We start from the raw sequence: 16,823 nt of genomic DNA, 5'->3' as shown, positions 1-16,823 counted from the left end.
TCTTTTTCTTGTTCTTTTTCTGTTTTGCGTTTCTTTTTTTTTCTTATTGTTTTTCTTTCTTTTCTTTTTTTTTCTTTTTTTGATTTGGTGAAATTTTGATTTTTTATTATCCTTTTGCTTCTTGACTTTCAAGATTCTTTTTTCATAAAGTTCTGGGTAATAATTGCGAGGTACCGGTGAAGGGAAAGGTGAGACAACGCGTGTGCTAGTCTTTTCTTGGCGGATGGACAGCGGAGGAGATACTGTGTAGATGAGAACGACGACCACGACCACAAACGTCAATGCCGAGCTTTGGATAAGGCGATAACCGGCACTTCACCAAACAGATGGTGGGCTCTTTTGCATCGGCTTTCCTTTGGCAGCCGAGGCGTTCTCCTGATTGTCTGTCGAGGGGTTCGTGGTGGGTGGATAACAAACTAGCGTGCGTTATCCCCCCAGGCTCCGGGGGGGGATACACAGTAATTTGGGTCCGTCACCATGCTCCCCAAGGCCGTTCTTATCGAACGCTGGCCTCGAGACCGCCCGAAACTATCGAGAGATAGCGCGCAGCAAGTCCGAGACGAGTCAACCTCCCCCCATAATGCATGGTGCGTTGGTCATCTCGGTCATGGCACGCATCAGAAATCCCGAAGAACCGTGCCCACGGCCTTGGTTTCTGCATGCTTGACGAGATGCATGCCAACCGCCAAATCCATCAGCCCGACGCCGACGCTCTTGTAAATGACGTTTCCCTGCGCGAGGCATTGGCCGACGTCGGGCACCTGGCGGCCCTTGACCTGCAAGCCAGCCTCCCCCCGAGGACCCAGCAACGTCCCGAGCCTGTGCGATGTCGTGTCAGAATTCCCATCGAGATGAACCCCTTCTTCCCCCTCCAAACTAGGCAAGGCGAAAAGGGACGAGCGAAATGAACTCACTCCACCAGCTGCTCCCTCGTGACGCCGGCCTCGATGAGCTCCCCCGCCTCCGTCAGCGCGCCGGCGACGGTGTCGACAATCACCAGGCCCTCGTCCATCACCCTCCGAACCCACTCCTGCGGGATCTCCTTCATGCTGGGCGTGTAGCTCCCGATCGCCACCACCAGCCGTCCCTTGTTGCTGCGCCCTTGGCCCTCGGCGTCGCTTCCCCGGTCCCAAACCCCGGCAGGCCACAACGGCACCGTCGACGGCGTGCAGCACACGACGACATCCGCCTCCCGGAGCAGCGCGTCCAGCCTGCTCTCCCTGTCCTCCTTCTTGTTGTCTTCCCCCTCCCCGTTCCCCAAGCCGCCCACCCAACACCCTTCCCAGCCCTCCTCCGCCGCCTTGCCCGCCCGACGCAGCGCCTCGAACCTCGCCGCCATCGCCTCCTCGGCGGCCGCCGACCGCCCCGCAAACACGACGCGGCTCGCGGCGCCGGGGTCCAGGGCGAGCAGCGCCAGCCGCGCGTGCCAGTAGGCCTGCTCGCCGCAGCCAAAGACCACCATGACGAAGCCGCGGGGCCCGGGGGGCCGCGCGCGGCGGAGGAGGACGGACAGCGAGGCCAGGGCCGTGCGGAAGGCGGTTAGGGTGCGGGCGTGGAGGAGGCCGCGAGGGGCGCCGGTGGGGGTCAGGAGGAGCGTTGCGCCGGTGGGGGGGATGGTGGCGGGTGTGGCGGCGGCGGCGGTGGTTGTGGCTGGTGCTGAGGTGGGAGCAGGAGGAGGAGGAGGAGCAGGGGATGTGAGGGTGATTACTGGAGCATCATGTTGATGAGTTAGTTTAGTCGAGGTTGCAGTACATACATACATCCATACATGCTCCTGAGCGTAGCATTCATTGTATTTCTTTGGCGACCGAGGAGCGGAGAGGGGGGGGGAGAGAAGGGGGGGGAAGCACCCTTGACGCTGTTACCCATGGAGCTGGACGAAGGCATAAACAGCGTGGTGGCGCCGATGGCAGCATTGTGGATCGAGGTCCTCTCGGGCTGCTGGACGGACGATGTCGGCCCTGCCGAGTACTCATGCAGCGCCGCAGCGAGGCTGGCGCCGAACTGGCTCAGCTCATCCTTGGTGAGGTTGTCGACGAGGCTTCGGATCTGGTCGTCGTTCAGCACCGTGAGCGTCATGATCTCGGTCTCCGAGGCGCCCGGCCCTGCGTTGTTGCAATGTGGCACACTCGATTGGGATGTGGGATTTGTTGTCTCCACCACCGGATCCAGTTCAACCGTTGGCAGGGTGGGCGGCGGCGGCGGCAGCAGCGGCGGCGGCGGCGGCGTCGTTGTTGTTGTTGACCCAAGCAACCAAGCAAGCGAATGACGACATGCCCGGGGTGGGTGCCCTCCGGACTCGGAGCGGGTGCTGAGCGCGCGGGGGAGGCTCGCCAAGGTCGTCGTGTTGGCCTTTGGCCACCCTGGGGGGGGGGGGGGGGATGAAGCGTGGAGATCGGCAATCTGGGAGATCTCACATCCGGAGCGAGTGAGATGCAGCGGACGACGCACGCGCTCGATGGCTCGCTCTCAGGGCCCTGTAGGGAGGTGGATATCGATAATCTCGCATAGCCCAGTTCCATTCGTTAGGTGGTCTCGTGATCACGCCGTCGTCCCCCCTGGCGGTTGCTGGGGGTTTGAGGAGAAGGGGGGGGAGGAGGAGGGACGCGCTCCACACAGAGCCGGGGCTGGAATGGACAACCACGCTGGAGGATGGACACGTTCGCTAAACCTTGCTCCACCCCTAACGAGTTATCACTGGCGGCGGCTGAGAAAGAGAGAAAGTGGATCGGATCCAACAGAGACCCCCGCGTTGACGTTGGCCGGTTCCGACGTTGACCCCCCAACGTCTGTGCCCCGCCCGGCCTCTTGGGCTCTGTCTTCGGGCCCGTGAAGAGCCCGCAGACGAGCAGACGAGACGGACCCCTGGTCGGGCATGGCGGAGGATTCACGCACACACGCTTTGGAGGGCCCAACGGCTCTCACAGCATTGTGTGGGAACCCAAGGCCACACACACACACACACACATTCTCTCTCTCTCTCTCTCTCTCTCACACACACACACACTCCACACATACCACACACACACACAAAAACACCTCTCTCACACCATGACTTGACTGGCATCAGGCAGAACAACAACAAAACATGCCCTGTTGGCTTCTCTGGTTCTGTGATATGTATGTACTGTGTACCATAACGTATGTGAACAAGTTCGGTATGTCCGACAGAAAAAAAAAAAACCCAACCCTGAACGCCGTGGTCCGCCCGTATGTAGTGTTATCCCCCTCCTGGGTGTGTGTGTGTGTGTGTTCCCTGAGACCCCAAACCAACCCGCCCAAAACCCAAACCAAACCAAACTCCGGGGAGGTCGGGGCACGTCCAGAGGCCCCGTTCGCCCACCCCCCCTATGCCCGCACCGTCATGACGGCGCTGCCGCCGTTGAACACGAGCTGGGCGTGGTGCCCCCTCACCACCTCCTCGCCGGCCTTCTTCCGGGCGGCGCGGGCAAGGTACTTGGACCCCGTCCCGACGCCCAGATCCCGCACGCGGCCGCTCGCAATGTCAAAGAAGCACCCGTGCACCTCGAGCCCCCGGTCCCGGATCGCCTCGGCGACGACCGGGTTCGCCATCAGCACCTTGATGCCGGCCTCGACGTTGAGCTCGGCCATGCGCACCGTCTTGGCCGCCTGGTCCTTGATCGCGTCCAGCTCCTCCTGGTGCTGCGCGCGGAGGGCCCTGAGCGGCATGAGCCACGTGTCCAGCACGCCGCCGATGCGGTTGTCGCCCAGGGCGGCCGCCGCGCCGCCGCAGCACGCGTGCCCGCACAGCACGACGTGGCGGACGCGCAGGTGGGCGACGGCGTACTCAATCACGGCGGCCGTGTTGATGTCGGTGGGGGAGACGACGTTGGCGATGTTGCGGTGCACAAACACATCGCCGGGCTGGAGGCCGAGGATGGTGGTCTCGGGGCAGCGCGAGTCGGAGCAGCCGAGCCAGACTGTGCGGCGACAGGGAAGGCGTGCGTTAGCGGCGAGGTGACGTTGGTTTTGTTGGGGGGAAATCGAGTCATGGGGAACGCATCGACGATGACAATGACGATGACGACGACAACAACAAAAACGGCGAGATGAGACTTACGAATCTCGGGCGATTGCCCGCGGGCGAGATTGGAAAAGAAGTTGGGGTTTTGATGCGACTTGTAGGCGGCCCAGGCGTTGTTGGAGCTCAGGGCGTAGAGGAAGCTGTCTTCTGTTTCGGGGCATCGCGTGTAAGTCGTCGAGTTTCCCTTTCAGGGATGAGAGGAAACGCAAGAAATCAACAAAAAACACCCACCTTGAGCCATGATGACCGGTTTCTTTATGGATTGAACCTTCGCCAGAAGAAGAATAACACGAGGCAGAAGAGAAGATGGAACGACAGGACGACCCGACCGTGAATGCGTGAGAGTGCAGAGAAAGCCAAAACCGAGGGAGGAAGATGTCCGAGGACTGGCAGAGAGGAAGATGGATAATGTACGCGGCAGAAAGTGAGCGAGCGATTTTTCTCTGTTTCCTCCCGTAGGTCAAGGCAGTGTGTGTGGTCGTGTCGTTTGTGCGACTCGAATCAGCAGACAAAGGTGCGCGAGGTGGTGCTATTTGACTGATAGACAGGTGGACTTCGCACCACCTCCCAGAGAGGAAGCGAGATGGCGTTTTCGGACAGGAGGGAGGGGACCGACCAGGGCACCCCCTTCCCCACGCCAAGAACGAGCCCTGAAAAAAGCTTAGAAAGTTGCTGATGAGATGGCCAAGGCTCACTGGCCGGGGGGCCGATCTTGGTTGCGTTGCGTTGACTTGCGCAAGCGGTGTAAGTGCGGAGAAGCGTGCGGAGTGCCGCGTGGGGGGACAGTGGTGGTTGTTGGGAAGACGCTCTGCTCTCGGGAGAGACCCAGCTCGCGCGAGGTGCCCAAGTGAGACCGTGTGAGACGAAAAGCAAATGTCGAGAACCAGCCCCTACCGAGCTCCTCTGCAGCTTCCAGGTTCCCCGGGAGATGGCTCCGTTTATGAAGACTTCCACAACCTCGAGCGAACAGAGCCCGGCAGGGTGGGTTGAACCCCGGACCCTTTGATAAGCGCTTGTCGCAGCTGGGTGATGCGCGCGCCTCCCTCCCTCCCTTCCTCCCTCCCTTCCTCCATCCATCCATCCGACCCGACGCCGCCGCCGCCGCAGCAGCAGCAGCAGCGTGCGAGTGCATGCGCCCGCACTTTGCCGTCCACTCCGAAGGACGGGGCTCGCACATCATACTGCGTACTGTGTGCTCGTGCGACCTGCCGCAGCCCCCCGTGACATGGGTTGCAGCTCTTCCCGAAAGGGCAAATCCCGGAGGGAGCCAGCCATTCCCCGGTGCAGTGAAACACAGCCCGTCGTGTTGTTGATTGCGGCGGGCCTGTCCAACATGACTTGGGTGCCCGCCAACGGCATCTCTGGGCCCGGGGGACTGTCTCACGTCCAAGACGCGGCGTGAAACTCCTCTTGGGCTTCGCTTCCCCTCCGATCCTGGCGATTTGATATGCTGAAAACGCGGGGGCGCACGCGGCCCAACCGTGCCGACGAATCCCCTACCGCGTTCCTCTCTTGAGGGTGACAACCCTCGTTAGCTCCATCATCTGACATCATGGCCACTAGCGCAATGCGACCTTGCCGCTGGACCTACCAATTGCGGACGGCAGCGTAGTCACAGTGGGCTGCTGAACCAGGGCCGTTGAGCGAGCGCGCTCTCTGTGCTGTGGCTTCTTGGCCTTGGCCTCCCCTCTTCCCGTGTTGTCTACTATAGCAATCTACTATGTAGACTGGAACACTACTATAGGCCCGCCTTCAGCCGCTCCCGTGGCACAACGGCTGCTCTTCTCCGGCTGGGTTGGCGCAAGAGCTAGGATGCCGATGGCATAACGAACCATAACGCGTGCTCAAAGCAAACACGGCAAAAGCTCAATCCAAGACTGTCAGTCTTGATGCAAGCTCGCTCCTGGTCGACGATGTCTTGTGTCAGCGACGTCGGGTTCTGATAAGACCAAAACTCAACCTAAAACATCCGCTGCGGGCATCAGGAGGTTGGGATAGAGATGGGCGAATCAAACACCATCACGGCCAACATGGGCATTTTTCAACTTTCGCATCTTGGGGTATCCATGTCCATGGCATTCATGCTGTCCCAAAACCGGAAAGAAAACAACCCGAAACAAAAATTTGGTATCGACGCCCTGTGCGTGGCTGCAGGCAAGCAGTATATTCTCCCTGAGCTGGTTTTGTTTTTGGTATTCCCGTACGCCTTTCGTGAGTGTAACCCGTTGCCCATCCGCCCATTCCGGTGCTGCTGCTCCTTTAGACCTTGATCGCGGTCTCGAGGGCCTTCTTGCGCTTGGCGATGCGCTGCTGCGCCTTGAAGCCCATGATACCACCACCCCACTTCTTGCGCGAGTCCTCGTTCTGGGCGAGGTAGCCCTCCTTGATGGCCGAGACGACCTTGGCGAGCTCGTTCTTGTCCTCGGAGCGAACCTCGGTGATGGCGAGCACGGCAGCCGTCTGGGGCAGAGGTTAGCGAACCGATCCGGGCGTCTCGTGGGCGATGCGACGGCGCTCACCTTCTTGTGGACGACGGTGCCGAGGCGGGCCTTGCCCTTGATGATGGCATAGGGGATGCCCATCTTGCGGCAGAGGGCCGGCAGGAAGATGACGAGCTCGATGGGGTCGACATCGTTGGGGATGAGGACGAGCGAGGCCTTCTTGTTCTCAATCAGGCCAACAACGTGGTTGAGACCGTACTTGACAACGTAGGGCTTCTTGCTGACGTCCTCCTTCTTCTTGCCCTCCTTGATGGCGGTGGCCTCCTTGAGGAGACGCTCCTTCTTCTCGGCCTTGGTCTCAGGGCGGTACTTGTTGAGGAGCTTGAACACCTGGGCAGCCGTGTTCTTGTCGAGCACGTTCTGGAACTGGGCGATCGCAGGAGGCACCTTCAGGCGCATGTTGAGGATCTTCTTCTGGCGCTGGAGGCGGATGTACTCGGGCCACTTGACCATGCGCGACAGGTTGCGCTTGGGCTGGATGGCCTGGCCGATGCCGAAGTTGCGGGGCCGCTTCTCAAGGAGAGGGTTCTCGAAGAACGTTAGCACACACGGCGTGCGAGGGGGGGGGGGGAACTTGGGAACCAAGAACACTTACCTTGGGGGCCTTCTTCGAGCCAGCCTTCCCCTGAGGGAAGGGGGCCGGAGCGACCTTCTTACCAGACTTCGGAGGCTGTCATTGAGAAGAAGACATCAGCAAATGCTCGGTGACATTGACTGTCGTCTTCTGAACTCTAGAGAGCGGCCGTGCGGCGTTTCCGCGCGCCCGAGCCAGCTCAAGCCATTCTTCACCCGGGGTTTTTCAACCGCCGAGCGGAATCCATGCTGCTCGCACGGCTACGAGAGCCGTCGAGCGCATGCTGCAATGCGGCATTGAAAAATGCCTTGCAGAGAAAGAGAAAGATAGTATATCGTCGTCAAGAAACGCTTACCATTTTGTCGTTGGGCGAAGGGCGATGCTCAGTTCCGGAGCGTGTTGACGAGGAGAAGGAAAAGTTCGGGAGAGATTTTCGACGGCAGCTTTGGGCAAGAAAATCCCAAATGCAACTTGTGGATGGAAAGACGCACAGACCGCAGGGTTTGGTGGGGCCCGGGAAATGTGGGGACCAGGTTCGTTATCTTATCGCGGTCTTGTGACATCGCCATCGCCCGCCGCCGACGGATTCGAGGGGCTCATCGCTCATCCACGCAGAGACCAAGCTCTCACCTCGACAAGGGGCCGGCAGAAACCTTGAAGATGCAATAACCCCGGCGGAATTTTGGACTCATCGCCGATCCACCCCCCCCCCCCCCCCCCTCTTCGACATGGCCCGCGCTCTCTGTGCCAACTGCAAGACGGAGCGCGCCGTCATCAAGCGCCCCAAGAATCACGCCAAGCTCTGCAAGGGCTGCTTCATCCAGGTGTTTGAGGATGAGGTGCATCATACCATCACATCGTCCCAGCTCTTCCACCCCGGCGAGAAGATAGCGATAGGGGCGTCGGGCGGCAAGGACTCGACCGTCTTGGCCTCGGTTCTCAAGACGCTCAACGAGCGGCATGGGTACGGGCTCGAGCTGGTCCTGCTGAGCATCGACGAGGGCATCAAGGGGTACCGCGACGACTCGCTCGAGACGGTCAGGCGCAACGCCGTCCAGTACGACATGCCGCTCAAGATTGTGGGCTACGACGAGCTGTACGGCTGGACCATGGACCAGGTCGTCGAGACGATCGGCAAGAAGGGCAACTGCACCTACTGCGGCGTGTTCCGGCGGCAGGCGCTCGATCGCGGCGCCAAGATGCTGGGCATCAAGCACGTGGTCACGGGCCACAACGCCGACGACGTCGCCGAGACGGTCCTCATGAACCTGCTCCGCGGCGACCTGGCGCGCCTCTCGCGGAGCACCAGCATCGTGACGGGAGACAGCCGGTCCGAGGTCAAGCGGAGCAAGCCGCTCAAGTACTCGTACGAGAAGGAGATTGTGCTCTATGCTCACCACAAGAAGCTCGACTACTTCAGCACAGAATGCATCTACAGCCCGGAGGCGTTTCGGGGCAGCGCCCGCGCCCTCGTCAAGCAGCTCGAGAGGGTGCGCCCCACGGCCATTCTGGACATTGTGCGGAGCGGGGAGGACGCCGCCCGGCTGGTACCGGGGGAGGAGCCGTCCTCCTGCGCGTGCTTGGGACAGAAGGCCGCCGCCGGGGTCGTCGTGGATGATGACGTTGGCGGATGCGGCTCCCAGAGCGGGCGGACGCCGGGAGGCGAAATGGCTGCCATGGACAAGCAGCTGCGCGACAACGAGGCGCACGAGGGGCTGGAAATTGACGTCACAAAGACGATGGCCAAGGGAGCTGTTGCTCGGGGCGAGAAACGGGACGTGCCGATACGGACGGGCAACGCTAGCAAAGGGGCGCCTCGGCAGGTCCTGGGGAACTGCAAGCGGTGCGGGTACATGTCAAGCCAGGAGATCTGTCAAGCGTGCATGCTTCTTGAGGGTCTGAACAAGAATCGGGCCAAGATACAAATCTAAACTTTTTGTCCATTGCCAAAGAGCAAGGCTCGCGAGACCCAGGACCCAGGGGGGGGGGGGGGGGGGGGTCGCTCGATGCATGTGAGAAATGTTCCCCAGAAACCCTCGCCCTGTCGTGGTTGTCGTCCTGCCGCTCTTCCTGCTTTATGAAAACCGTTTCTCGACCTGGGAACGTCAGCCTCCGGACATGGCACCGCACCAGCGTCATGGTACGCACTCTCCAAGGGTTGTTCAGCTCGAAGCCCGGCGGCGCTATCGGGTTGTCCGTCTGACCACGGAGCTTGCCCGTGAGCCTCCTGTCGCGGTCCATCACTGCAAAAACAAAGGGTCAGCGCGTCAATTTCCCAAGGCTCCAAGTGCCAGGATGGCGGCCGTACTTTGCTTGTCCCACTGGTCGAGAGACCACCTGTGCCTCACGCCGCCGTTCTGCATGTTCTTGATCTTGTTCAGGCCGGCGCCCGTCACGCCAAACATCTGCCAACCGCATCGTCAACCGCCCTGCTCAGGTCGCCGCGGAGAGGGAATCGATCAGAGCCGCCGGGATACGTACGACGATGATGAGGCCATAGGGAATCAGAGTCTCGAAAGGAACCGGCATTGTGGCGATCTCGTCGGCCTGTTTCTTGTCAGTCCTGCGCCCGAATGCATAAAACCGCACAAAAACACAGGTGCCCTACCGAAGCCTGTCCTCTGTGCTGTGTTGTGCGAATGCGATCCCACGCCTTTCGGAGTCGGAGGTCGTTGAGGTTGTCTCGGGAATTGGCGAACGAAGGTCGCCCGCCATTGTTAATGCCTCAGGCACCAATAGGAAGGCCAGCTCTGGGAAGCTTGGGGGGGGATGTGGGGCCCGTGTGATACGCGCGGATGACTAAGCTCAGCATACTGCGTACCCGGAGCCAGGGAGGCGCCATGCCAGGGGGCCAGCCCGGCGCATCGACCACTTCAAGACGGGACGACCAGCAGCTTCAGCATTTGCGATCTCTGCATTTTTCCACAACAACAGCGCCAGGGAACGCCAAAACACGCCATCCTTCGCGCGTAGATCCCACCGCAGCGTCGGAATCCGAGCTTGGTTTTTCGATTTCCGCCTTCTGGAGCCGCCACGGGCGCGACGCGCATCCACCGTCCCTGCGCTTCTCCACCGCGAACCTGCGCCTCGCAGTTCCCATTGCGTCGCTGTGCGCGAGCTTCTCTGCGCCGCCAACCGTCGCCGACCCGTCGCCATTCATGCGCGCTGGATGAGCTGCAGCCACCACGCCTGTCAACATCCGTGCTTGACATGAACGGTGTCCACAGCCGCGACGCTTGATCCCGAGGCGCGCCCATCCAACCTCGCGTGGCCGGCGCTGCCTCCCTGGCCGCCACCCCACGACGCCGAACTGGGGAACACAAACACCAAGATGGCGGACGCGCAACTCATGGAGGACGAGCTGCAGCATAGCGCCATGCAGTCGGAGCGGGAAGAGGCCCAGCTGGCGGGAGACGAAGACGCCGAGGGCGACATCGACGTGACCGACGACGGCGCCCTCGGAGCTCACGGCCACATCGATGTCCGGCTGGGCCCCAAGAACAACGGCGGGGACGAGGAGATGGTGTATGACGACGACGAGGAGGAAGACGAGGAGGAAGACCACGACGATGGAGACGAAGACGACGAGGACGAAGACGAAGATGGGGAACACGATGACGAAGATGACGTCAGCGAGAGCAACGAGTCCGACGACGACGACGACGGCGACGTGTTTGACGAGGATGCCGAGGGTGAGGATGACGATGAGCTGGTCACACGGACCTCCCGTCGAACGCGGAGGTCGAGCAGCCGAACAAATGGCCACGCTGAAGAGGAGGAAGAAGAAGAGGAGGGGGACGACGACGACGACGAAGGAGTCGGTGCAGTCAAGATACGGCCGGGAGAAACCGACGACGAAGATGCGAGCAGCGACGAGTCCGCAAGCCTCGCCAGCGCGAGCGATGGCGACTCGGACGGCGACGGGGAATGGGAGGGCGCAGAGAACGACGAGGCGGACGATGACGACGACGACGACGAGTCTGAAAACACCACCGGTCTCTGCATCTTTTGCAAACAGGACGAAGAACATGATCCCGGCGAAGAGTTTGAGGTGTTCCTAGCGTGCACCAAATGCCAGGAGAATGGTCAGTCCACCTCCAACCAGCCAACCCTTCCCTCCTCCTCGCTGGCTTGCCGGCTAACCAAAACAGCCCATCAACAATGCGCCCGGGAGAATGATGCTTTGAGGAGCGATGAGAATCCCGACACATGGAAATGCCCAAAGTGCGACGAGGGCTCGGATTCGGAGGCCGATGCCCCTGCAGACCCTGACGACGCCCCCCTGGTCGACGGAGAGGCGGACAGCCAGGCGGCCGCATCTCAGCGCCAAACCAGCGTCCCGAAGCCATCACCAAAAGGCGCGCAGGCAGACTCGCACTCCGACCTCCACCAGCCGGCCGCTGACGAAGAATCCGTGGACGGCTCCCGCGTGCTCCGGAAGCGCAAGACGTCGTCCGTCGACGGCGACGAGACCATCATGGCCCTCCGGAAGCGGCGCAGAAACACAGGCGATGAGCAAGGCAACGAAGATGCGGCGGCGCGCCAGGACGACTCATCCAGGCCCGTGTCGCGGTCGTTGCGGCTCAAGGTGCCCAGCCAAGCAGCCTCCATCGTCAAGAGGACGCGCAACAGCGTCCTCGTCAAGTTCAAGGTGAATGCGTCGGATCTCCGTCAGATCTTGTCGAGGAGGCCGAAAGGGCCCAAGAGGCGCGGAGGCCGCCAGGCGCGAAGGACGTCGAGGGTCGAGCGCCCCGCCCCCCTGCCTCTCTCCGCCATCCAGACGCCCTTCACCCCGAGCGCCTACACCCAGCCTTTCTACTCGTTTTACGACAAGGAGATGGACGAGTTCAAGGGCAAACCGTACGGCGGCATCCTCACGGAAGCCGAGGCCGACACGTCCAAGACGATGCCCACGAACGAGGACCGTCGTCGTTTCGACGAGGCCAAGCAAAGGGCCGAGGAGGAGTGGCGGCAGCGGTTGCTCAAGATGCAGGCCGAGGTCGAGGCGCCTCCCAAGAAGTCCAAGAAGGCAGCAGGCCCCGCCAGCCAGATCGAGTGCATCGAGTTCGGCGGCTGGGAGATTGATACCTGGTACGCCGCTCCGTATCCCGAAGAGTACAGCCGGAACCGCGTCCTCTACATCTGCGAGTTCTGCCTCAAGTACATGAACTCGGACTACGTCGCCTGGCGCCACAAGCTCAAGTGCCCGGCGAAGCATCCGCCCGGCGACGAGATCTACCGCGACGGCTCGGTGTCGGTGTTCGAGGTGGACGGCCGCAAGAACCCCGTCTACTGCCAGAACCTCTGCCTCCTGGCCAAGCTCTTCCTCGGCTCCAAGACGCTCTATTACGACGTCGAGCCGTTCCTCTTTTACGTCTTGTGCGAGTACGACGAGCTGGGCTATCACTTTGTCGGGTACTTTTCCAAGGAGAAGCGCGCCAGCAGCCAGAACAACGTCTCTTGCATCCTGACGCTCCCCATCCATCAACGCAAGGGCTACGGCAACCTCCTGATCGACTTCTCCTACCTTCTTACGAGGACCGAAAAGAAGTCGGGCTCGCCCGAGAAGCCGCTCTCCGACATGGGCCTGGTGTCGTACCGGAACTACTGGCGGCTGGTCATGTGCCGCTATCTCCTGGAGCATTTCTCCGAGGACAGGTCCGGAAAGGTCGGCCTCAGCATCCGGCAGATCTCGGACGATACGGGAATGACGCCCGATGACGTGATATCGGCCCTGGAAGGTCTCCGGTGCCTGGTCCGGGACCCGCAGACCCAGCTGTACGCCTTCCGCGTCGACCTGCAGTACTGCCGCGAGTACGTGGCGAAGTGGGAGGCCAAGGGCTACGTGCAGCTCAACCCCAAGGCCCTGACGTGGACGCCCTATGTCATGGGCAGGAGCAACGCGACCAACTTTGAGCTGGGGCCGGCGTTGACCGCCATCGCGCCAAGGGACGAGGAAGAGGAGGCGAAGCCCGTGATCCCCGCGGAGGCGCCGCTCGTCAACGGAGAAAGCGTTGCGGGCCAGGCGGACATCGCGGCGGAGGAATCAAAGCCGGAGGTTGAGGCCGCAGACGTTCCCAAGCCGACCGAACCGCTGGAGGCGGGCGAGCTGGCAGCGCCGCCTGAACCCGCCGAGCCCGCCGAGCCCGCCGAGCCAGCTGCCCCCACGTCACCGCCCGCGCCGCCGCTCGAGCTGGTCCCTCACGACCTGGCCAACGGCGAATCCAAGCCCAACGGAGCCCTTGCCAACGGCACCGACGCCTCAGGGGCCCCAGGGGCCGCCTCCGTCGCGGAGCCCGCGCGCGACGCGTCCTGCACCCCGGCCAGCTGGATGGACCAATACAAGAACATCCCGCCGACCCGCTTCGAGGTCGTCCCGCCCATCAACGGCCGCCGCGGCGGGCCCAGGCCAACCAGCCTCCTCCCGCGGCCGCCGCCGGTGCGCTCCGCCAGCGCCACGGCCACGTCGCGCCCGCGCCGGCGCACGGGGGCCGGCCGCCGCTCGGCCGCCTCGCGGCCCAAAGCCGCGGGCACCGGAAGCACGAACAAGCGCAAGCCGGGCGGCACGGGCCGCGGGCCCGGGCGCTGGCCCAAGGGCGCCAAGAAGAGCGACTACGGCAACGCCGACAGCGGTCCGGGCTTGCCGCCGGCGTGGATCGAGGCGAGGAGGCTGGCGGCGCTGGAGGCGGCCAAAAAGGAGGCCAAGGAAGCGGAGGGGGTGAAGGACACGGTGCAGGTGCAGAGCCCGGCGGTGCACGTTGGAGGGGAGGGGGCGGAGGGGGGAGGGGGGAGAAAGGAAAGGAAGGAGGAGGAGGAGGAGGAGGGGTGGATGTCGAGATGGGGGGCGTATGAGTTGAGCGCGGACGAAGGGTGCGGGAATGGGAACGGCATAGTACTATACCATGGGCGGCGTTGGTCTTCCGCGTGTTTTTTTTTTTTTTTCCTGTCTGTTTATCGGATATACCACGAGCGTTTTCCGGACTTTTGTGTGACTGGTTGGTCGTGTGTTGGTCCTCGGCTTCTGTGGACATACTATACGCTCCCGCGTGCGTTGCCGGGGAGGAGGGTGGCGTATGGAAGAAGACCTAGAAGGCGGCTCTGATCCGCCTGGTGTACGGAGAGCATCTAGGCATGGTTACCATGACCCCTCAGGGCAGGGTTGATTTTGCGCAGGACACTATTCTGACAAGCAGTTGGGTCTCCGATCCGCTTCCCGCGTTGTTACTATCTTGCACGACTTATCCAAACTCCGGACGCAGATGAAGCCGGCCGTGATTGATTCGCGCGCGCGAATCGGCATGCAGCTGGTCCAGCTGTCGGTGCCGCTCTGGCGCAGTCTATGCCCGGCAAGGGAGCCGGCATGGCTGTCGGCATATTATGCCCTACGGCTGGGTTGACACTGCATTAAGGTTCTCACTCGTCCGCATGCCGGGTCATATCCGGGCCTCTATTATAGAAGGGGGAGGTAACTACTTGGCCCTGCACCACATCTGCCGGCAACCCCGCTGGCCCCGAGCCGGCCTATGCGGCTTGTAAATGGCGGCGCTGCATCGAGCAGGCCGGTCGGCGAGGAGGCCATTGGGCGGATGGGGCTCGATATCGACGGGTAATGGCCGACGCAGCCCGCGGAGGATATGATTCGCCTCTGGGGAATTGCTTCCCTGCTGGATCGCGGCGTTGGATGCATGGGGGTGACGAGCGTAGCACCCGACTTGATGCTGGGATAGCGAGAGGGCATTCGGGAGAGACATCAGGTCACGTTAAAAAGGGGGTTGTCGTTGGCGCGGCAGCGGTCTGCTGGGACGAGGATGCTTTCCGCCGTCTTCGCCTTGGCTGCTCACGACGTCTCCTCTCCAAGCCCAGCGTCCACCGGCCTGACCGTCACCGCTCCCACCATCGCCGCACGGCCCCCGAGCCCACCATGAAACCCCCTCCGACGCCCTCCCTCCTCCTCTGGGCCGCGCTCGCCCCTCCCGCCCTCGCGGGCCTGCGCTTCCCCTGCTCGACGCTCACCTTTCAGCGCCTGGACCCGGCCGGCCAGCCCGGCTCGAACCCGTCGGCCCATGTCCACCACATCGTCGGCGGCGACGCCTTCAACGCTACGATGGAGGGCGACGTGGGCGAGCGGGCCACGTGCACGACCTGCCAGATGGCCGAGGACTTTTCCAACTACTGGACCGCGACGCTGTACTTTCGGCATCCGGTCAACGGGTCGTACCATCGGGTGCCGGTCATGCCGGTGCTGCCGCTGTTGCACGGCTCGGACGGCGCGCAGGGGGGCCTGACGGTGTACTATACGCAGTTTGATCTGATGCGGGATAACCTGGCGAGGCAGCCCATCAAGGCGTTTCCGCCGGTGAGTTTCCCTTTTTTTTTTTTTTTTTTTTTTTTTTTTTTTTTTTGTGACGTAGCATCCCGAGCCCCTGGATAGCCGTGGCCATATCTTTATGGTTCGAAAGGGGGGGGGGGGGGGGGGGAGGGGGTTGTTGACGCGAGATGGCTGCTACCAGGGCTTCCGCATGGTGGTCGGCAACCCCGCCGCCGACAAGAAGGTCCACGCCGGCCTGAGCTACCAATGCATGACGGAGAGAAGCCGCGGGCGCATCACCAACGAGATGCCGGACAAGCCCTGCCCGGGCGGCATCTTTACGACGCACCACTTCCCCGCGTGAGTCCCCTTGGATACGCCCCTCGGCCCGAGGGCGGGTTGAAATCCTCATTCCCCTCCCTATTTTCTTTTTATTTTTCCTCGCTGGACGAGAAAAAGACATCTAATCCTGGCCCGCCCTCCGACCAGCTGCTGGGACGGCAAGTCCCTCGACTCGCCCGACCACCAATCCCACATGTACAACACGGTGGTGTCCGAGGGCTTCACCAACGCGCCGCCCTGCCCGCCGTCGCACCCCGTGCGCGTGCCGCAGGTGGCCTTCGAGACCGTCTGGGACACGCGCGAGTTCAACAAGATGTGGCCCGAGGGCGCGCCGAACCCGTTCGTGTGGAGCTTCGAGGTCGAGGGCGACCAGGGGGGCCACGGATACGGGACGCACGCCGACTACCTGTTCGGCTGGAAGGGCGACTCGCTGCAGCGCGCCATGGACAGGTCCGAGTGCTTCTACGACGGGTGCGGGACGCTCGCCAAGCAGCCCATGGAGGTGGCGAACAGGTGCACCGTGCCGGATATGGTGGGGGAGGAGACGGAGGGTTGTAAGTTGTCTCCCTTCCTTTTTCTCCTTGTTCCTCGCCCGCAGAGGTCTTGCGTTGGGGCTTTTTGCGCTGATATGGTGCTATGCAGGGCTCCCGTATCTCCCGGGCCAGGGCCCCATGATCAAGAAGAAGAAATAGGAGGGTGGCACGGAGGAGTGGTTGACGGGCGAGCCAAGTTTGTTTGCGATGGCTCCGAACCCTCTCTGCTGACAGTCTTTGGTACGGTATGGTTTTCTTCTCTTTTTTTTTTTTTTTTGTTTTTGTTGTAGTTGCTGTTGTAGTCGTTGTGCTCCGAGGATATTGTTTGGTTGTCTTAGGCCGGGAAAGGCCTGTTATCAAACTACCTAGGTCGTCATGGCTTGCAAGAGGAGACTTGATATTGTAGCTCGGAAATGGTTGAAACCACCCTGTGCCTGACTTCGTACTGAACCCTGCTTGCGTGCTTACGTACCCTGGGCCTGTAGAACAAGCTCGAGGCTTTTCTATACAATAGGTACCG

General features: G+C 61.8%; 7 protein-coding genes across 7 annotated transcripts; 3 read left to right on the top strand and 4 right to left on the bottom strand.

Annotated features, from left to right (window-relative positions):
• Positions 1-617: 617 nt before the first annotated feature.
• On the bottom strand, positions 618-2,079 carry VTJ83DRAFT_5462 (uncharacterized protein; the record flags this gene model as incomplete). Its single annotated transcript, XM_071012065.1, has 3 exons — positions 618-819; positions 915-1,707; positions 1,851-2,079. The coding sequence occupies 3 exons, from the start codon at positions 2,077-2,079 to the stop codon at positions 618-620; spliced, it is 1,224 nt and encodes a 407-aa protein (XP_070864837.1).
• Positions 2,080-3,348: 1,269 nt separating this feature from the next.
• On the bottom strand, positions 3,349-4,286 carry VTJ83DRAFT_5461 (uncharacterized protein; the record flags this gene model as incomplete). Its single annotated transcript, XM_071012064.1, has 3 exons — positions 3,349-3,941; positions 4,082-4,192; positions 4,277-4,286. The coding sequence occupies 3 exons, from the start codon at positions 4,284-4,286 to the stop codon at positions 3,349-3,351; spliced, it is 714 nt and encodes a 237-aa protein (XP_070864836.1).
• A 2,018-nt stretch (positions 4,287-6,304) lies between these two features.
• On the bottom strand, positions 6,305-7,478 carry VTJ83DRAFT_5460 (60S ribosomal protein eL8; the record flags this gene model as incomplete). The annotated part of the gene is made up of 4 exons (XM_071012063.1): positions 6,305-6,505; positions 6,565-7,074; positions 7,142-7,216; positions 7,476-7,478. The coding sequence occupies 4 exons, from the start codon at positions 7,476-7,478 to the stop codon at positions 6,305-6,307; spliced, it is 789 nt and encodes a 262-aa protein (XP_070864835.1).
• A 370-nt stretch (positions 7,479-7,848) lies between these two features.
• VTJ83DRAFT_5459 (uncharacterized protein) lies at positions 7,849-9,051 on the top strand (the record flags this gene model as incomplete). The annotated part of the gene is made up of 1 exon (XM_071012061.1): positions 7,849-9,051. One exon carries the CDS (start codon positions 7,849-7,851, stop codon positions 9,049-9,051), a length of 1,203 nt encoding a protein of 400 aa, XP_070864834.1.
• A 144-nt stretch (positions 9,052-9,195) lies between these two features.
• On the bottom strand, positions 9,196-9,649 carry VTJ83DRAFT_5458 (uncharacterized protein; the record flags this gene model as incomplete). The annotated part of the gene is made up of 4 exons (XM_071012060.1): positions 9,196-9,216; positions 9,269-9,363; positions 9,429-9,525; positions 9,602-9,649. 4 exons carry the CDS (start codon positions 9,647-9,649, stop codon positions 9,196-9,198), a joined length of 261 nt encoding a protein of 86 aa, XP_070864833.1.
• An 802-nt stretch (positions 9,650-10,451) lies between these two features.
• On the top strand, positions 10,452-14,222 carry VTJ83DRAFT_5457 (uncharacterized protein; the record flags this gene model as incomplete). The annotated part of the gene is made up of 2 exons (XM_071012059.1): positions 10,452-11,205; positions 11,272-14,222. 2 exons carry the CDS (start codon positions 10,452-10,454, stop codon positions 14,220-14,222), a joined length of 3,705 nt encoding a protein of 1,234 aa, XP_070864832.1.
• An 819-nt stretch (positions 14,223-15,041) lies between these two features.
• Positions 15,042-16,462, top strand: VTJ83DRAFT_5456 (uncharacterized protein; the record flags this gene model as incomplete). The annotated part of the gene is made up of 4 exons (XM_071012058.1): positions 15,042-15,476; positions 15,631-15,788; positions 15,918-16,324; positions 16,413-16,462. The coding sequence occupies 4 exons, from the start codon at positions 15,042-15,044 to the stop codon at positions 16,460-16,462; spliced, it is 1,050 nt and encodes a 349-aa protein (XP_070864831.1).
• Positions 16,463-16,823: the final 361 nt, after the last annotated feature.

Source organism: Remersonia thermophila, chromosome 5 (assembly GCF_042764415.1).
Source record: "Remersonia thermophila strain ATCC 22073 chromosome 5, whole genome shotgun sequence".
NCBI lineage: Eukaryota > Fungi > Ascomycota > Sordariomycetes > Sordariales > Chaetomiaceae > Remersonia > Remersonia thermophila.
The sequence above is the reverse complement of the archived record's forward strand: the minus strand, read 5'-3'. Positions and strand labels throughout refer to the sequence as shown.